Source organism: Aristolochia californica, unplaced genomic scaffold (genome assembly GCF_029961685.1).
Source record: "Aristolochia californica isolate CCGP_79_NKW_82.1479 unplaced genomic scaffold, dmAriCali1.0.hap1 SCAF_7, whole genome shotgun sequence".
NCBI lineage: Eukaryota > Viridiplantae > Streptophyta > Magnoliopsida > Piperales > Aristolochiaceae > Aristolochia > Aristolochia californica.
This window is the reverse complement of record NW_027182268.1, coordinates 39,120,493-39,138,086: the sequence shown is the minus strand read 5'-3', so window position 1 is coordinate 39,138,086 and position 17,594 is coordinate 39,120,493. Positions and strand designations below refer to the sequence as shown.

The 17,594-nt window shown below is 40.1% G+C and overlaps 1 protein-coding gene across 2 annotated transcripts; it reads left to right on the top strand.

Moving 5' to 3' along the window:
* The first annotated feature begins 406 nt into the window (after positions 1–406).
* LOC137936359 (synaptotagmin-5-like) lies at positions 407–17,056 on the top strand. 2 transcript variants are annotated; one of them, XM_068780967.1, is made up of 13 exons: positions 407–509; positions 1,397–1,501; positions 1,628–1,678; positions 1,792–1,912; positions 2,559–2,686; positions 3,534–3,635; positions 3,742–3,816; positions 4,927–5,006; positions 5,084–5,234; positions 5,311–5,541; positions 15,948–16,244; positions 16,325–16,438; positions 16,677–17,056. In XM_068780967.1, the coding sequence occupies exons 2-13, from the start codon at positions 1,424–1,426 to the stop codon at positions 16,821–16,823; spliced, it is 1,575 nt and encodes a 524-aa protein (XP_068637068.1). In that variant the 5' UTR covers positions 407–509; positions 1,397–1,423; the 3' UTR covers positions 16,824–17,056. The 2 variants fall into 2 exon arrangements, with proteins under 2 accessions (XP_068637068.1, XP_068637067.1); XM_068780966.1 differs by lacking the exon at positions 407–509 and adding an exon at positions 569–1,014.
* The last annotated feature ends 538 nt before the right edge of the window (positions 17,057–17,594 follow it).

Below are 17,594 nucleotides of genomic sequence, written 5' to 3'. Positions count from 1 at the left end.
TTCTCTATTCGTTCAAAGGGGCAGCCCGACCAAATCAGTGGAGGAGAGAATACAAGACAGTAAGGGACATGATGCCTTGTACAATAATAATGCTCTTGTTGTCATTTTTCAACTCATCAGAGCAAATAACTAAATATAATTAGCTTCTAATTAAATACCAAATACTGGATCAATAATTAGTGAACAAAAAACTTAGATTAAGTTGATTAATTTGAATAACCAATTGCTGGATCATACTTCCTTTTTCTAATCCTGATTAATTGTGAAATCGTAACTCAGAGTTGAGATAATATGTTCTATCAAATTCTAAGAATTCCGATAAGATACGATTTGGTATGGCGGCGATACGAGACGCTATATCTGGGCGTGGCGTCGCTTGTCGCAGATGGAAGGAGGATCTCTAAAGACAACTAACATGTTGCGATTCGTTTGCCGATGCCATCGTAATTGGAAACTTTGGAAATTGGAACTCCCCGCGAAGGAATGACACAGCGAACCCGTGATCAAGAGTAATCCCAGAGAGCTGCTAAGACAACCCAAAAGCTTCTATTCGCTTTCTGTCGCTTCTTTCCTGCATTCTCTTCCATTAATTAATGGCTTCGACTCCAGAGAGTTGTCGCTACAATAAATATCCGATTGAGATCTCGCAGATCATTGGAGTCTGCTCCCGCTGCTATAATCTAATTACCCTTTTTGGCCGACCTCCCAATTAATTATTCAAGCGGTAGATGATCTCTTCTTTGTGGGTCCTCTTTTGGGTGGTTGATTACCGTTGTCGAAGACAAGTTTTGGGTTCCTACGACTCTTCGGGGAACTCCACTAGGAAGAAGCCACTCGCTCTCTCCTTCTGTCCTATCTTCTTCGTTTGTCTGAAAAAATCACGAGGACGTTTCTTGAAACTGAAGGAAAATGTCTTTCTTTCTCGGTCTGGTTATGGGTCTTGCGTTTGGGGTCGGACTCGTGATTGCGTTTGTTCATTCGGAAAACTATCGATCCAAACTCCGCTTTGACCTTGTAAGGTTTCCCTTGCTTTTTGTGCTCTTGTTTACCAAAAGATATGTTCATTTTCTTTGCTCTTGGTTAGGAAATGATACGTTCATTATCCTCTTTTCGGCAATCGGGCGAGGATTTCTTTTGTCTGTCAGTTAGCAGGCGTTGCCATCACCCATTTCAATTGGCTCTGCTGAACGTCTTTTACATTTACTTGCATTGGTTAATTTACTATGCAAGCGGGAACTTCCTACTCGATTAGTGACGAAAATTTTGTTGTGCCTGCTTTAAAATGCATCTCGATAGACATTCATGTTACTTTTGCCTCTTATATTCAAACTTGCGTAACAGATGGTTATAAACTTCCAGAGGTTTTAACTAACAGGAAACACCTGTCTAATTATAGGCCGCAACTACTGCAGCTTTTGCTAGGATGACAGTTGAGGACTCGAGAAAGATCCTTCCTCCGGAGTTTTATCCTTCGTGGGTTGTCTTCTCACAGCGCCAAAAGGTTGGTTTGCTCATTTTTGTTTTGTTGTTTTATGTTTGCTTTGCCTGTTGTGATCCATTTAATTTATGGTGTGATTTTCTTAAACTCCTTTTCAGCGAATTGATAGTACTAGTGCTTCTTTTGCAGTTAAATTGGCTTAATGCTGAACTTACTAAGATATGGCCGTTTGTAAATGAGGTACATTGTCATTTTCCTATTTTTGGACTGTCTTTGCTGCTATTATTGATGCCTAAAAAATTGTGACTTTGGTGAATCATTATTATATGTCGTATACCTACATTGTCATGCAGGCAGCATCTGTAATTATTAAAACTTCAGTGGAGCCTGTTCTTGAGCAATATAGACCAGCAATTTTGTCTTCTCTGAAGTTTTCTAAATTGACTCTTGGAACTGTTGCTCCGCAATTTACAGGTTAGTCTGCTTTCAGAATTCACGATTCACCTACTAAAGCTGTAAATTTTTGTTGAAGCCTTAGAAGCCCTTCTTGGTTTTAAAATTGTCTTTCTCCCTTAAACAGTGTAATTTGTAATTCATCTCTGTAGTTCTTGAAGAGTGTGCGAAGCTTGAAATGAGTCAAGTGAAACTGGCTGTATTCCATCTTCAAACAGAGAGAAAATAGAAAAGTAGGTAGAAACTTACCTACACACATGTAGCAGATAATGCGCTCATTTATTGAAGGACAAGATAAATCTAATCAACCAAGAAATAAAGAGGATAGTCTTCATCTTCTGTTGTAGAAGGAAGACTACCTGGGGGTGCTGACGGCCATTGACTACCTTCTTGTAATTTAAAATTTATTGAGAATTCATTCACAAGTTGTTAGGTTTCACTATAATGGTTAAACACTCAGACTCATGGATAGTATCTATTTTCTGAAATTGTAGGATTTTCTGAATAATTTGCATATACTTCATTTGGAGGTTTGATTCTGTGCTTACTTATCTGCATTGATGAAGACAGTTTTATGAGAATGAAGCAATAGATTTTGAATGTCCTGATAAGTTTGCACCAATAAATGTACTCAATCGCACCTTTACATTCCATGTATACTCCTTAGGAATTGCAATTATTGAAGATGGTGGGGATGGGAAAGGGATCACCATGGAGTTGGAGTTGCAGTGGGATGGGAATCCAAGCATCATTCTTGATATTCGAACTAGACTTGGGGTTGCTCTACCTGTACAGGTGAACATATTGTTTATTCTTCATGGTCAAGTTGGTTCTATAGTTTTTCACAATTAAACATATGAATAGACAATGTCAATCAGTAGCTTCTTTAAATTCTGTAAAAAACGTTTCTCCTTTTGTATTTTTATTGTCAATTTGAGGCATTTTTATGTCCACAATAATTTTCTGTATGTTGGTGACAGGGAGGAAGCTTTAAGTCTACTTCTTATCTTTTATGTTTTATCAATCTCATATGATATTGAAGACCACCTGTATTTCCATATTTTTTTATGCATTCATAACTCTTTTTATCTACTGATGTAGTCATTTATAATCAAAAGGCCTGAAAGGCCAAAACTTGTTGTGTGCCATCTTTTGTAAAACTTAAATGAAACAAATGCCTTTTTTTTAATTAAAAAGCTCTTGAGTTGCCGTAGTTCTCCAACTTCTTGTAGGACTATTTCTTTTTAATTAGAATGTTCAGTAAAATTATCAAGGTCAACATTATAAGCAGTGGGTAAGAGCTGTTCCTGTCCAGTCTGTTGAAGCTAATTAAGAACCATAGCTGGGTCACTTCATCCTAAAAACCAATGTTTGAATTTATCCAAATTGTGCATGGGTTAACCTTGCAAAGCCAGGACTACGTAAAATTAATAACAAATAGTGAAGTGAATTAACTTGGTTGCTCAAACCAGTTAAGCTGGTGTGTTTTACCATAATGTTCTACTCATCAATGCCTGAGTTGGATTAAACTTTCTTTCTTAGTCATTATGGATATCAGACATTAATTTTGAGTTGTATAGCATACATATTAGTGTTTTTCTCTTGTCATTGTTTAATGATGGCCTTTAATTTTCATATCTAGGTAAAAAACATTGCCTTCACAGGGGTTTTCAGGTTAATCTTTAAGCCCTTAGTGACAGAGTTCCCCTGCTTTGGAGCTTTGTGTTATTCTTTGAGAGAGAAGGTAAAGGTTTTATATGTTTTGTTTTGGAATCCTTGATCAGTGAAACATATGAATAGGCAGGGCAAGTTTAATGTGCATAGGAACTAATCTTATGTTTCAAATGCAGAAAAAACTGGACTTCACACTCAAGGTTGTTGGTGGTGATATATCATCAATTCCTGGGATTAGTGATGCTCTTGAGGTTCAAGCAACTTCCTTTTTCTAGTTCGAGTATATATTCTCATGTGCATCAACTTATCTAACACTGATAGTATGTTATTCTACAACTTGGTGGTGTCCTCATGAGAACAGGTATTAGTCAGCTGGGGTTAGCAGCTAGCCCTTGTGGAAGTCCAGCAGGCCTGATGTCATGGCCCTGCAGGACAATGTTAGAATATGGATAACATTTTCGAGGCTTCACCTGTGTGTCCTCAACTTGGGTCAATAACCTGGCCTCACTAGTTCATATTTTGATTGTATCAGTTATGCAGAGAAAAATCTTCCTCTTGTGGGATTCAGTAGAGTTCTTCACAAGCACTTTTACTTTAAAGAGGAAAATTGGAAGATGGCAATCGATTTTTTATTTTCTTTCAAATTGAGCTCCTGTCACTGGTTTCCAGGCCACTGGGAGAATGTTCATCAATCTGTCAGCTCCCTTGTCGTTCACTAACAAATGTGTGACCTGCCAACATTGTGAAAAATTCCATGCTGTGAAGTCTTCCTTTTGGATGCTTTTACTCATATTATGATAATTTATTATTCTGAAATGAGTGATTTATGCAGACCTATACTTTTGAAAAGAATGTTTGCAATGCACATGTTAGCCAAGATGACTAGCCATCCACTTTCTTGTTAAAGCTACAATTCTTTGTTCTTGATTGACTGCCTTCTGGCATCATTGTTATTTGCAAACAAGAATTAATGAATGTGGGTTGCATCTTAAACAAATACCAAAGACACTACTTCCATCTGAGTATGTAAGTAAGTAAAGATGCTCCTCAAGAATAAGAAAAGATCTTTGGATTTTGGAACAGTGGAGGTACCTAAGCATTCAAGTCAAACAACACTAATGAAGTTTTAGATTCTTTTGATTGTGGCTCTCTTTGACTATCATGAACTTACTAAACTGGCAGGAGCACCCCTTTTTGTTTTTCATGTACCCAGTTACACTTTATTAGTTTACTTTGCACAAAAGCTATTTGTATAAAAGTTTCATCTGATTTATAGATAATCTTTTCTTGTAGTCTGATTGAAGTTATGATAGTTTCATGCCTGGTTTGGTTAATCGAGATCTGATGATTCTTTGCTGCAGGGAACAATTCGAGATGCAATTGAAGATTCATTAACATGGCCAGTACGGAAAGTGGTTCCTATCTTGCCTGGGGACTACAGGTATATGCTTGTCCTCTTTTATTTTAAAGCATTTTTATGGGGGTTCTCCCAGATTATTTTCAATTTTACTTGTTCAGTGACCTGGAGCTTAAACCTGTTGGAACACTTGAAGTGAAGCTTGTGCAAGCAAAGGATTTGACAAATAAAGATCTTATTGGAAAGTCTGATCCTTATGCAGTACTATATGTAAGGCCTTTACGTGATAGAATGAAGACCAGTAAAGTCATAGTAAGTTCCAGCCATACTTTTTAATTACACAAATATTTTTAGTACCTGTTAGTTTTAGATTATCTGTTTTCTGCAGAACAACCAGTTGAACCCAGTTTGGAACGAGCACTTTGAATTTGTGGTTGAAGATGCAGAAACTCAACATATAGTAGTAAAAGTTTATGATGATGAAGGGCTACAGGCTTCTGAACTCATTGGGTGTGCCCAAGTGAGTCTAAAGGAGCTTCAGCCTGGCAAGGTGAAAGATGTATGGTTGAACCTTGTCAAGGATTTGGAAATCCAAAGAGATAACAAGTACCGGGGTCAGGTAAAATAGTGTTGTGTTCTTTGTTTTTATTGTTATTTTCATTAGTTTAGTTGCTAACATTGGCAGTTCAATTGGATGCAGTCCATGTTCTGGGTCAATATAGAACGAGACCTGGAAATGGATCACTACCCAGTTGACCAGGCCAAGTGAATCAGCTGACTTAACCCAGTCTGCCTGGGTCACTTGTCAACTGTCATGCAGGGAAATCTCTCTGTTAAATAGAGAAAAGGGGAGGGGGTCTCACCCTCTTCCTCTTATTCAGCATGCTTCCGCCTCCTTATTGCTCCTCTACTCTCCTTTTCCCCTGATTTTGATCAATGGCAGAGGGGCTGGAGCACCTCTCCCTCCCCTTTTGCCAGCAGGGACAGGACCGCTGTCTTTCTCTCCACTGTCAGGAGGGGTGGGGAAGAAACCTCCCATGATCTAAATTATTTTTAAAAAGGTTTATATGTTGATAATATAAATAAGACATCATCATTGGGTCATCCGCGGTCAAACCGAATTGACCCAGTTCAATCAGACCTGGTCACATCATGGGGTGGTGAATGGGTCAAGTTTTATAACATTGGCTAATTGTATTTATTATTATTTTTGCTAATTTAATTATTTATCTTGGGTACAATCTTAAGTAGAAAATTTTATGTGGAAAAGTATAAAAATATGTGCAATGTCATGTGCAAAAAATTAACATTGGGGAAATTATTTAATTCCATTATGTGAGGGAGTATTTCTTACTCCAAAACATGATACAGTAGATTGGGACTCAATCCTGGTTTAAGTGATGATATATGTTTGTAATTGAGTCAGTCCATTCCATGTTATCATCATTATTATTATTTTTCTTTCTTTTTGAGGGTAGTTAGGGGGGGAGGATGGGGGGAGGGGCAGTTCAAAATGGGGTGAAAAGGTGGAAAAAGGCACAAAAAAGGAAGCTAAGTACCGATAATAGTACCCGGACTAAAAGGGCGCCTCTTATAAAGTTAGATGGAAGTAAAAAATGATATATTGAAGCTGCACACAACATGGTGCTGCAAGTCACCCATCCAGGGGAATTAGCTAGCAGATGAGAAGATGTCTAGATGTGAGAAGCGGGCTCTTTGATCTCTCCCAAGAGCTGTTATAGTCATCTGGCTTTTCATCTAGCTGATCACGATTATCATATTGCCTTTCTTGAGCAGCTAACATGATAGAGAAGCCCTGAAGTTTTTTTAGTTTCTAGAGGATTGATCTCTGCCTTGTGCTAAGCCAGCAAAATCAAGAGGGCCAAAATAAGTGATGATAAGATTGCCTTCATATCTGCTCTACCTGGGGAACCTAAGCAGCTTCTGTCAAAGTTTGCGAGAACACTCATTAAGAAAGGTTAGAATTTCTCTTTGCTGTTCAGATAACAGCACTGGTCTAACACTTTTAGCCCATTTTGATTTGCTAAGGAATAAAGAATCTTTAATTGTCTCTAATGGGCTTCATAACCTACTCTTCAGCCAATCCTCAACCTGATTTTTTTATCTAGAGAAGGCTCAGGCCATCAACTTTTTGTTCTTGGCCATCTTTACATGTTATAGAAGTTGTAAGGGATTCCTTCACAATTGAATTTCTTTGGCATTTGGCTTTTGTTGAATTTCTGGAAAAGAGAAATAATTCATTGACTTGTTGTAATTTGAATACAATGAGCCTCTATTTATAATAGAGGAAACAAGTAAAATCCAATTACAATTAAACTACCTTTATCTTAGTTACACCCAAAGTTAAACATTAAAAGATAATTCCTAGAACAATTGAACAACTGAACATAAATAGAAGACTAACATAACTAAAACACCTTTAATTTAGACTCTGCTGTGAGACTTCCTTCTGTGAGACTCCTAAAAGACTCCACCACATTAATTCTGGTGCTATGAGACTTTTTACTGTGAGAGTCATGTAATACTCTTCCATATATGCTCTTCAACACTCCCCCTCAAGTTGGAGTTTATAATTTCAGTTTGAAAAGGATTCTTAGTCTTCAATCTTGGTCTTCAATCTTCATTGGCTAAATTTTTTTCATAGATGTTAAATCTTCATCATTTGTTCTCCCCCTTTCTTGAATATTTTGGTCACATAAAATTATCACAATATGTGGACCAAAATATTCAAGAAAGGGGGAGAACAAATGATGAAGATTTAAATATGTGGAACAAAATACATCTTTCTTGTACTTCTCCCCCTCAAACTGGGAATAAAAAGGACATAAGGACTCAACATGGATAAAACACAATGTGGGAGAAGAAAATGACTCTTAGCCATACGATAGAGCTCCATAGACCAATCAAAACTGTCATAGTTTGAAACTCACTTCGCTCAATTTTAAAGGCTGAAAAATGACTCAACTTTAGGGCTTAACAAAGAGACTACTCACATTTTAAGGGTAGCTCAAACACAAATCACCTCTTGGGTGAGGAATAAAAAACTTGACTCAAGCTGGATGTGTCAAAGTCCTAGGCAAGAGTACTTCCCAAGAGGTCACCCATCCTAGAATTACTCTCGCCTAGGCTCGCTTAACTACGAAGTTCTGAGTTAGATACCTAGCCAATACAACCCGAAAAGACTAGCCGTTTAAGGTGCGGAAAGCCAAGTATCTAACTCAGAACACAAACTCTAACAAGAGTGGACGGAACCACTTTGACACCCACCCCGCCCATTCTGGAGCCGCTTCTCACGGGATACGAACGCGGGCCGTGGCGTGCCTAGCTCTGATACCATGTCAAAGTCCTAGGCAAGAGTACTTCCCAAGAGGTCACCCATCCTAGAATTACTCTCTCCTAGGCTCGCTTAACTACGAAGTTCTGAGTCAGATACCTAGCCAATACAACCCGAAAAGACTAGCCGTTTAAGGTGCGGAAAGCCAAGTATCTAACTCAGAACACAAACTCTAACAAGAGTGGACGGAACCACTTTGACACCCACCCCGCCCATTCTGGAGCCGCTTCTCACGGGATACGAACGCGGGCCGTGGCGTGCCTAGCTCTGATACCATGTCAAAGTCCTAGGCAAGAGTACTTCCCAAGAGGTCACCCATCCTAGAATTACTCTCGCCTAGGCTCGAAAGTGGTTCCGTCCACTCTTGTTAGAGTTTGTGTTCTGAGTTAGATACTTGGCTTTCCGCACCTTAAACGGCTAGTCTTTTCGGGTTGTATTGGCTAGGTATCTAACTCAGAACTTCGTAGTTAAGCGAGCCTAGGCGAGAGTAATTCTAGGATGGGTGACCTCTTGGGAAGTACTCTTGCCTAGGACTTTGTCATGGTATCAGAGCTCTGAAGAGTAACCCCGACGTATTTCTCGTCTGACGACCTGTGTTGTCCGACCGATTTTTTTTCTCTTCACTTCGGCATTGATTTCGGGCGCTGTTAGAAATACTTGTGGGGTGGTTTTGTTGCCGGACGAGTTACGGGGTTCCGTTACCGGAAAGGGGGTTCTCGCCGGAAGGGGAAACGACCCGTAGAGGCTCTCGCCGGAAGCGGAAACAAAAGGGGTTGTCGGCAAGTATTTTCCGAGCTCGGAAACGTTGTGGTTCCGTCGTCGGAAAAGCTCCATCGGTGGTTTCGTTGCCGGAGAAGCTACAGCGCGACGGAGGTTCTCGGCAGAAACTCGCCGGAAGGGAGAACGAAGGTAAATTTTTTTTTCTCCCGCGCGTTCGTTTCGGGTGATTAATTGGCATATGGTCATTTTGCAATTTTAAAATCTTTGGGGGCCGCTTTGCAATTTCTGAACGATTGGGGGCCGCTTTGAAATTTCTGAAAGATTGGGGGCCGCTATGAAATATATGCACGTTTGGGGGCCGCTTTGAAATTTATGAAAGTTTGGGGGCCGCTTTGCAATTTCTGGAAGCTTGGGGGGCCATTCTGGCATTTCTGAAAGTACGAGGGTGCTTTTCGAATTTCTGAAAGTTTGGGTGCCTAATTCGAATTTCTGTTAACCTGGGGGCAACTCTTGGATTTCTGTAAGTATAGGGGTCTATTTGCAATTTCTGAAAAGTGAGGGTTTACTTGGAATTTCTTATCTTGCGGGGGTGCATCAGGAATTTTGCTAGATTCAATTTTATCATGTCAGCAGATAAGTCCGATTTCGTTCCTATTCGGTTCACGGGCAAGAACTACGGTACTTGGGAATTTCAGTTCCGGTTATTTGTTCAGGGAAGAGGTTTATGGGGTCATATTGATGGGAGTGATCCGGCCCCTGGCGATGCTGACGCATTGTCAAAATGGATCATCATGGATGCTAGAGTAATGACTTGGATACTTGGATCTCTTGAGCCTCACCTAGTCCCAAATCTGAGGCCCTACAAAACTGCCGCAGATATGTGGAATTACCTCCACAAAGTTTATCGTCAAACCAACACGGCCCGTCGATTTCAAGTTGAATATGAACTTGCAAATTTCACCCAAGGCAGTCGTTCGATTGAAGAATATTTCTCGGGCTTCCAAAATCTATGGGCTGACTACACTGACATTGTTTACGAGGATGTCCCTGCTGCTGCTCTCTCTGCTGTGCAAGCTGTCCATGACACCAGTAAACGGGATCAATTCTTGATGAAGCTTTGTCCCGAGTTTGAGATTGCTCGATCACATCTGATGAATCGTCATCCGGTGCCGTCCCTAGATGCCTGTTTGAGTGAACTTCTCCGGGAGGAGCAGCGCCTTACTACTCAGGCTAGCATGACACCTCGCATTCAGGATGATCTCTCGGCTCCTGTAGCTTATGTAGCACAAGGAAGGCCTCAGGGTCGGGACACCAGTTCTGTTCAGTGCTTCCACTGCAAGGCTTATGGTCACTTTGTTCGGGACTGCTCCAAGAAGTCGGTTCTATTCTGTAGCTACTGTAAGAAGCCGGGTCATCACATCACCGTTTGCCCTACACGACCTCCACGGAGGAAGCCTACCGCTTATCATGCATCCATTGGTACATCTAGTTCTACCACATTGCCACCTGCTGTTTCAATCCCTATCATTCCTGTTCCACCAGCACCTGCCAGTTCCACCACTCTCACTCCTGAAATGGTACAACAGATGATCATTTCTGCCTTTTCTACTTTTGGTATCTCAGGTAAACAGAACTTTTCTACTCACCCATGGTATTTTGATTCTGGTGCCTCTAACCACATGACCAACAATGTGGTATCTCTTTCGAATGTCCGAAAGTATGATGGCAATCTGCACATCAACACTGCTGATGGCAGCACTCTGCCTATCAGTGCTGTTGGTGATCTCTCTCCATCTTTAGCTGATGTCTTTGTGTCTCCTGACCTGTCGACAAACCTTTTGTCTGTTGGTCAATTGGTTGATAAAAACTGTAATGTTCAGTTTTCTCGCTTTGGCTGTGTTGTGCAGGATCAAGCGTCGGGGAAGGTGATCGCGAAGGGGCCTAAAGTGGGCAGGCTATTTCCACTTAAAGTCTTTCTATCCACTGTTATTCCACATTCTCCTGTACTTTCTTTTGCTTGTAATGTTATTGGATCTGGCCCTAAGTTGTGGCATAGACGTCTAGGCCACCCAAACTCGGCTGTACTTCGTACATTATTTAAATCAAGTTTATTAGGCAATCAAGATTGTATGTCTCGTGACACGTCATTTGACTGTTCATCATGTAAACTTGGCAAAAGTAAAACTTTATCATTTCCGTATCATGCCTCGCATGCTTCCCACTGCTTTGACCTTATTCATAGTGATGTTTGGGGAATTGCTCCTGTTATCTCGCATGCACGCTTTAAGTACTTTGTCACCTTTATTGATGACTTTAGTCGATTTACCTGGGTCTACTTCCTACGAGCTAAGTCTGACGTTTTTGTCGTTTTTAAGAGGTTTCTTGCACTCATTGAAACCCAGTTCTCCGCTCACCTTAAAGTACTCCGCTCTGACTCTGGGGGCGAGTACATGTCGGCAGAATTTCAAGAATTTCTTCAAAACAAAGGCATTATCTCTCAACGTTCTTGTCCCTCGACACCCCAACAAAATGGTGTTGCTGAGCGCAAAAATCGTCACCTTCTTGATATGGTCCGCACCCTTCTCATTGAATCATCCGTTCCTCCTAGGTTTTGGTGTGAAGCTCTCTCTACCTCCGTCCATTTAATTAACCGCCTGCCCTCGCCTGTCTTGCATCATGTCTCTCCCTTTGTTAAATTATTCGGTTACTCTCCGTCCTACACAGCTCTTCGGACGTTCGGTTGTGTTTGTTTTGTGCATTTACCTGATCATGAACGACATAAACTTACAGCTCAATCCGTTATGTGTGCATTTCTTGGGTATGCCGGTGTTCAAAAGGGCTATGTTTGCTATGATCCTCAGGCACGTCGAGTCCGTGTTTCTCGGAATGTGGTCTTCTTTGAAAACCAATATTTCTTTCCATCTCAAGTTACACTTCCGTCTACCTCTTTGTCTAGTTTGCCGAGCTTTGATGAGCCTCAATCCACTGCTTCGCTGCCCTCTTCCCCTTCTGACCTAGCGCTTGCTCCTGATCCTCCCTCTACTTCTGCTCCCCTCCATCTTCGTCGATCCACACGTAGTTCTCACCCTCCTGACCGATATGGTTTTCCCTCCCCTGTATCTCTGGTAGCTACTTTGTCTTCTATTTCCATTCCTTCTGGATATAAACAGGCCATAGCACATGCGTGTTGGCAAAAGGCCATCCAAACTGAACTACAAGCGCTAGAGGAGAATCACACCTGGGACATTGTGGCTTGCCCTCCCACTATTCGGCCTCTTGGAAGTAAGTGGGTCTTCTCTGTCAAGCTGCGTTCCGATGGATCATTGGATCGGTACAAAGCCCGCCTTGTGGCCCTGGGGAACAGGCAGGAATATGGGATTGATTATGAGGAAACTTTTGCCCCAGTTGCCAAGATGACCACAGTCCGTACTATCTTAGCCATTGCAGCCTCTCAATCTTGGCCATTGCATCAGATGGATGTGAAGAATGCTTTTCTCCACGGTGATCTGCAGGAAGATGTCTATATGAAGCTTCCCTCGGGTATGTCTACATCCTCTCCCGATCACGTCTGCAAGCTACGACGTCCTTTGTATGGGCTTAAACAAGCCCCTCGGGCTTGGTTTGAGAAATTCCGTAGCACTCTTATTCTCCACCGGTTTACCCAGAGTCAGTATGATTCCTCCCTCTTTTATCATAAGTCTGTTGCAGGCATGGTCATTCTCTTGGTTTATGTGGATGACATCATCATTACTGGCACTGACTCTGGACTGGTTTCCACGCTTCAGAAGGTGTTGCATGTCACTTTTCATATGAAGGATCTTGGACGCCTCACCTACTTCTTAGGGTTGGAGGTCCATCACACACTTAAAGGTATTTTCTTAAACTAACATAAGTATATTCAAGATCTTATCACACTCGCTGGGTTGGAGGACACATCTTCGGTGGCTACCCCTATGGAGGTCAATGTCAAATATCGGAAAGATGAAGGGACTCTCCTTGATGATCCGACTATCTATCGACGTCTAGTCGGGAGTCTCATCTACTTGACTACTACTCGCCCGGACATTTCCTATGCTGTTCATAAGGTCAGTCAGTTTATGGCATCTCCTCGACATCTTCATCTTGCGGCCGTTCAGCGCATCATCCGCTATCTGTGCGGCTCCCCTGCTCGTGGTTTATTCTTTCCTACTGGCTCTGCGCTACATCTGGTTGCCTACAGTGATGCTGATTGGGCAGGGTGCCCCGATACCCGTCGATCTACTACAGGCTGGTGTATGTTTTTAGGCGATGCACTAATTTCTTGGAAATGTAAGAAACAAGATCGAGTGTCCAAGTCATCTACCGAGGCCGAGTATCGTGCTATGTCTACTGCGTGTTCGGAAGTTATTTGGCTCCGTGGTCTTCTTGCTGAGCTCCAGTTTTCTCAGCCCTCCTCTACACCGCTTCATGCAGATAATACAAGTGCTATACAGATTGCAGCCAATCCGGTTTTTCATGAGCGTACCAAGCATATTGAGGTTGACTGTCACTCCATCCGTGATACTTTGGAGCGCCGGGTAATATCTCTACCGTACATTTCTTCGGATCTTCAAGTGGCCGATGTCTTCACCAAAGCATTGTCTCAATCCCGACATAATTTTTTGGTTGGCAAATTGTTGCTGGTTGACTCACCATCATCAATTTGAGGGGGGATGTTACGATATGTTAAAATGTATATTCAATGTAATTTATATTCATAATTGTTGTATAATTTGGGATATGTATATAGGGTTATTTGATTAGGCTTAATGGGATGAGGGGGTATTGTCTTGGGCCCATGGGCCATTTTGTAACAGGAAAACCTAAAGGATATATATTTAATGAAAGGGGAAAAATCTCCAACGGACAGAATTCTGGATTTCGTCGTCGTGTTTCGTTTCGCTGTGAAACCAGAGAGCTACGCTCTCTCTTGTGGATGTTTGGACTGTTCCGTCAGTCCCTTGATCTTGTTTTGTCAGGATGTTGGGCATACTTTATACTTATTAGGTAGTGGATCTAGGCATTACTCTGAAGTGATGAAAACACAAGAAGATAAGTTGAATAAATACTAGAGGAGAAAAAACTTTAACTGGAAGGAGGCAACTATGCAAAACTCATACTTCCAAACGAATCTAGAATATGACCTTTTTTTTTTTGAAAAATTAAGGGTGGCTATAACGGTATAACTTAATAAATTTGACCAAGTATAACTTTTTTGGGGGTGACCACAATTTTTCGGAGTTGATGATGCATAAACAAAAATATAAAACTTGAAAACAACATTGAAGTAGGAAAATTTTGCATACCTTAAACCAACCCATCATGGAATGACTCAATTCACACAATGCATAGAGAGAAAATAGGAAAAAATGAAAGGTTTTCTGCGGAACTGACCTTTAGTACTTATGATATCAATATCTCCCACAATATAGATCAGAATCACAAATTGTTTGTTGCTTAAAAAACTAGACTCAAGGAGATTTAATTTGATACCTAATTTGACATAAAAAGCTTTGTTCTTGAATCTATTATGACCTTTTATTTTCTTAGTTGTGTAGCTTGACGGTTGTCGACTCCAATGCATATACCTCCTCACATATAGATCAGATTGATGTGAAATTTTCTATTTTTGAAACTAGACTTTGATACCTTTCATTCAAGTATAATATTTCTTCATAAAATATACTTCTTTTGAGAGAAAGAATCTGATATTATTCGGACTCTATAATTTGGCCGAACTAAGTACTCTTTCTTCTTTGGCCAGCATGACCATTGACTCTTTTGATATTAATATCTCCCTCTAGAAAACTCAGATTGAGAATTGGTTTAATGTGTAACAGAATAAACTTACAGATCTATCTTTTGACATGTAATTTTTCATATAAAGCCTCGTTCTTGATGGCATAAAATGCCTTGAAAGTTAAAATTTTTCTGCTATTGCTCAAACCTCTCTTGTTGTCTAACCTTTGCTACTTCAAATGTCGATTTCTCTTTGTAGAAAACTCTGATTGCCAAAATTCATTTTGTGTTGGAAAGTAGACTTGAATATCTCTCCGTCAATATATAATTTGCAATATGAAAAGTTTAGTATGAAGGTGTGAACGCCAAGATAACAACGGACTGGGATAGGAAAGAAAGAAAAAAATAGAATACGAACTTAAACTACTAGAGATGATATATCGGAAACTGATTATTTTATCTCTGTGGTTTGACCGAGTCAACTAATAGAACCCGCTTTGATACCATGTTGAATTTTTGGAAAAAGAGAAATACTTCATTGACTTGTTGTAATTTGAGTACAATAGGCTTCTATTTATAATAGTGGAAACAAGTTTAATCCAATTACAGTTAAACTACCCTTATCCAAGTTATACCCAAAGTTAAACACTAAAAGATAAGTCTTAGAACAATTGAACAATTGAACATAAATAGAAGACTAACATAACTAAAACACTTTTAATTGAGAATCTTCTGTGAGACCTCATCCTGTGAGATTCTTGTAAAACTCCACTATATTTATTCTGGTGTTATAAGACTTCTTACTATGAGAGTCACGTAAGACTCTTCCATATCTGCTCTTCAACGGCTTTTTAAGTCTGTTATTTGTACTTGATCCTCTCCTTTCACTAAATCCTCACCATTCGAGAAAAAAAAGAGTAAGGAATGAAAAGATTTTTTAAATGAAGATACTTTCTGGTCTCTTCATGGAAAGTTTCTCAAAGAATGGTCAAGGAATAGAGCATATTGCAAAAGAAAGAGCAAGTAATGTTAACATAGTTCCATTAAGTTTGAAGAATGCTTTTGATAATTTGATTATAGGACTATGTTCATCATAAGAATTTTGATGAGAACTCTGGATATTCTTTTCTGTGATTCTTTTTCTCTGGAAGTTGATTGGCTCAATAACTGTTAATTTATCCTCTCGCCTTCAGGTGCACTTGGAACTGCTTTACGTTCCTTACGAGATGGAGAAAGAAATTCTGAACCCATTTGCCAACCCAAACTTCTCTATGACGTCTTTGGAGAGGGTCATCAAAAGTGCAGATGGAGTAGTGGTTTCAGAAATTGATAGAACACCTAATAGCAAGAAGAGGGATGTTATTGTGAGAGGAGTTTTTTCTGTGACAGTTATATCAGCAGAAAGTTTGCCTGCAATGGGTGTTATGGGAAAGGCTGACCCCTTTGTCGTGTTGCAAATGAAGAAAACAGAAACAAAAAATAAGACAAGGGTAACTTTGATGAGAATTTTCTACACATTTCTGATCTTTGAGTTACTTTTCTGAATTTTGTAAACTGGTGGCATTTGCAGGTTGTGAATGATAGCCTTAATCCAGCCTGGAATCAGACATTTGACTTTGTCGTGGAAGATGGTTTACATGACATGCTTATTGTGGAAGTGTATGATCATGATACATTTGGCAAGGTATTGTAGAAGTCTCCTCAATCAGTTAGTTATTTGGCTTGATCTGTGTGCTAAGTTGAACAAAAGAAAACTAAGGACATCAAGGGATAAAGGGAATAAGGTTGGTTTATTAGATCAAACCAGAGAAGCAGACAAATCTATTCAGGGCTTTGGTGCTTCTTTTCCCCCTTTTTGAATGGGTTTGGCGCCATTGCTTAAAATGTTGATATTGAATACTTCCTTTTTTCAATTGCTTCAGGACTTTATGGGTAGATGCATCCTCACACTCACAAGGGTTATACTGGAGGGTGAATACAAGGACTCTTTTCCTCTAGATGGTGCCAAATCAGGAATACTGAATTTGCATCTCGAGTGGACTCCACAACCAATTTACCGGGATTTGTGAATGCTGAAAATGAAAGCTGCCATTTTGGTTCCGAAGACTGCTATTGCTTTATATCATGCCTCCTGTATCTATATCCTCTAAAGAGAAAATAAACTTTTCTTTGGTTACTTGATGCTGTTGGGCCATGGTTTAGTGGCTTTTACTTCTAGTTAGAAACATTTTCGTGGAGTTGTCACTTCTTACTGTTGTACATTGTTTAGTGGAGAACAAATGATCATATAATATATTTTTTTTATATATACTGACCATCTTTATCCAGGCAGGTTGTGGAAGATCACATGTTGCAGTTTCGTTTGGTTAGTATGCCAAAATCGTAAATCGTCTCTCTTGCAACTCCATCAGTGGTCGAATGGGGGATCGAAAGATGTTTGTTGAACCCTGAAGACATGACAAATTAGAAATTCTTAATGAGATTATGTTAGTCGAGATAAAACTCTTAAGCCCAGAAGGTGCAGTTATACTCACATCAGTATCCTCTCGTCTGCTCAAATCACCCGAAAACCAATTGCTCTGGGTAGAAACAGAGTTAAGTTGGATCGGAGGAAAAGAAAAAGTGTTATGTACCATCCTCTCCCTTACTTTTTCATTAGAATGAACATACATGGCCACCAGAACCTCCTCTTTCAGGTTTACATTAAAATCCCAGTTCTGGAGTAGCTTCTAAAAGGATAATACTCGTTGCTTCTTTCGATCACTGATGATTATTAGTAAGTGGGTAAAAGAGAGCGTTTAAATTATAACAAAATCATCAAATCATATAATAATATTAGC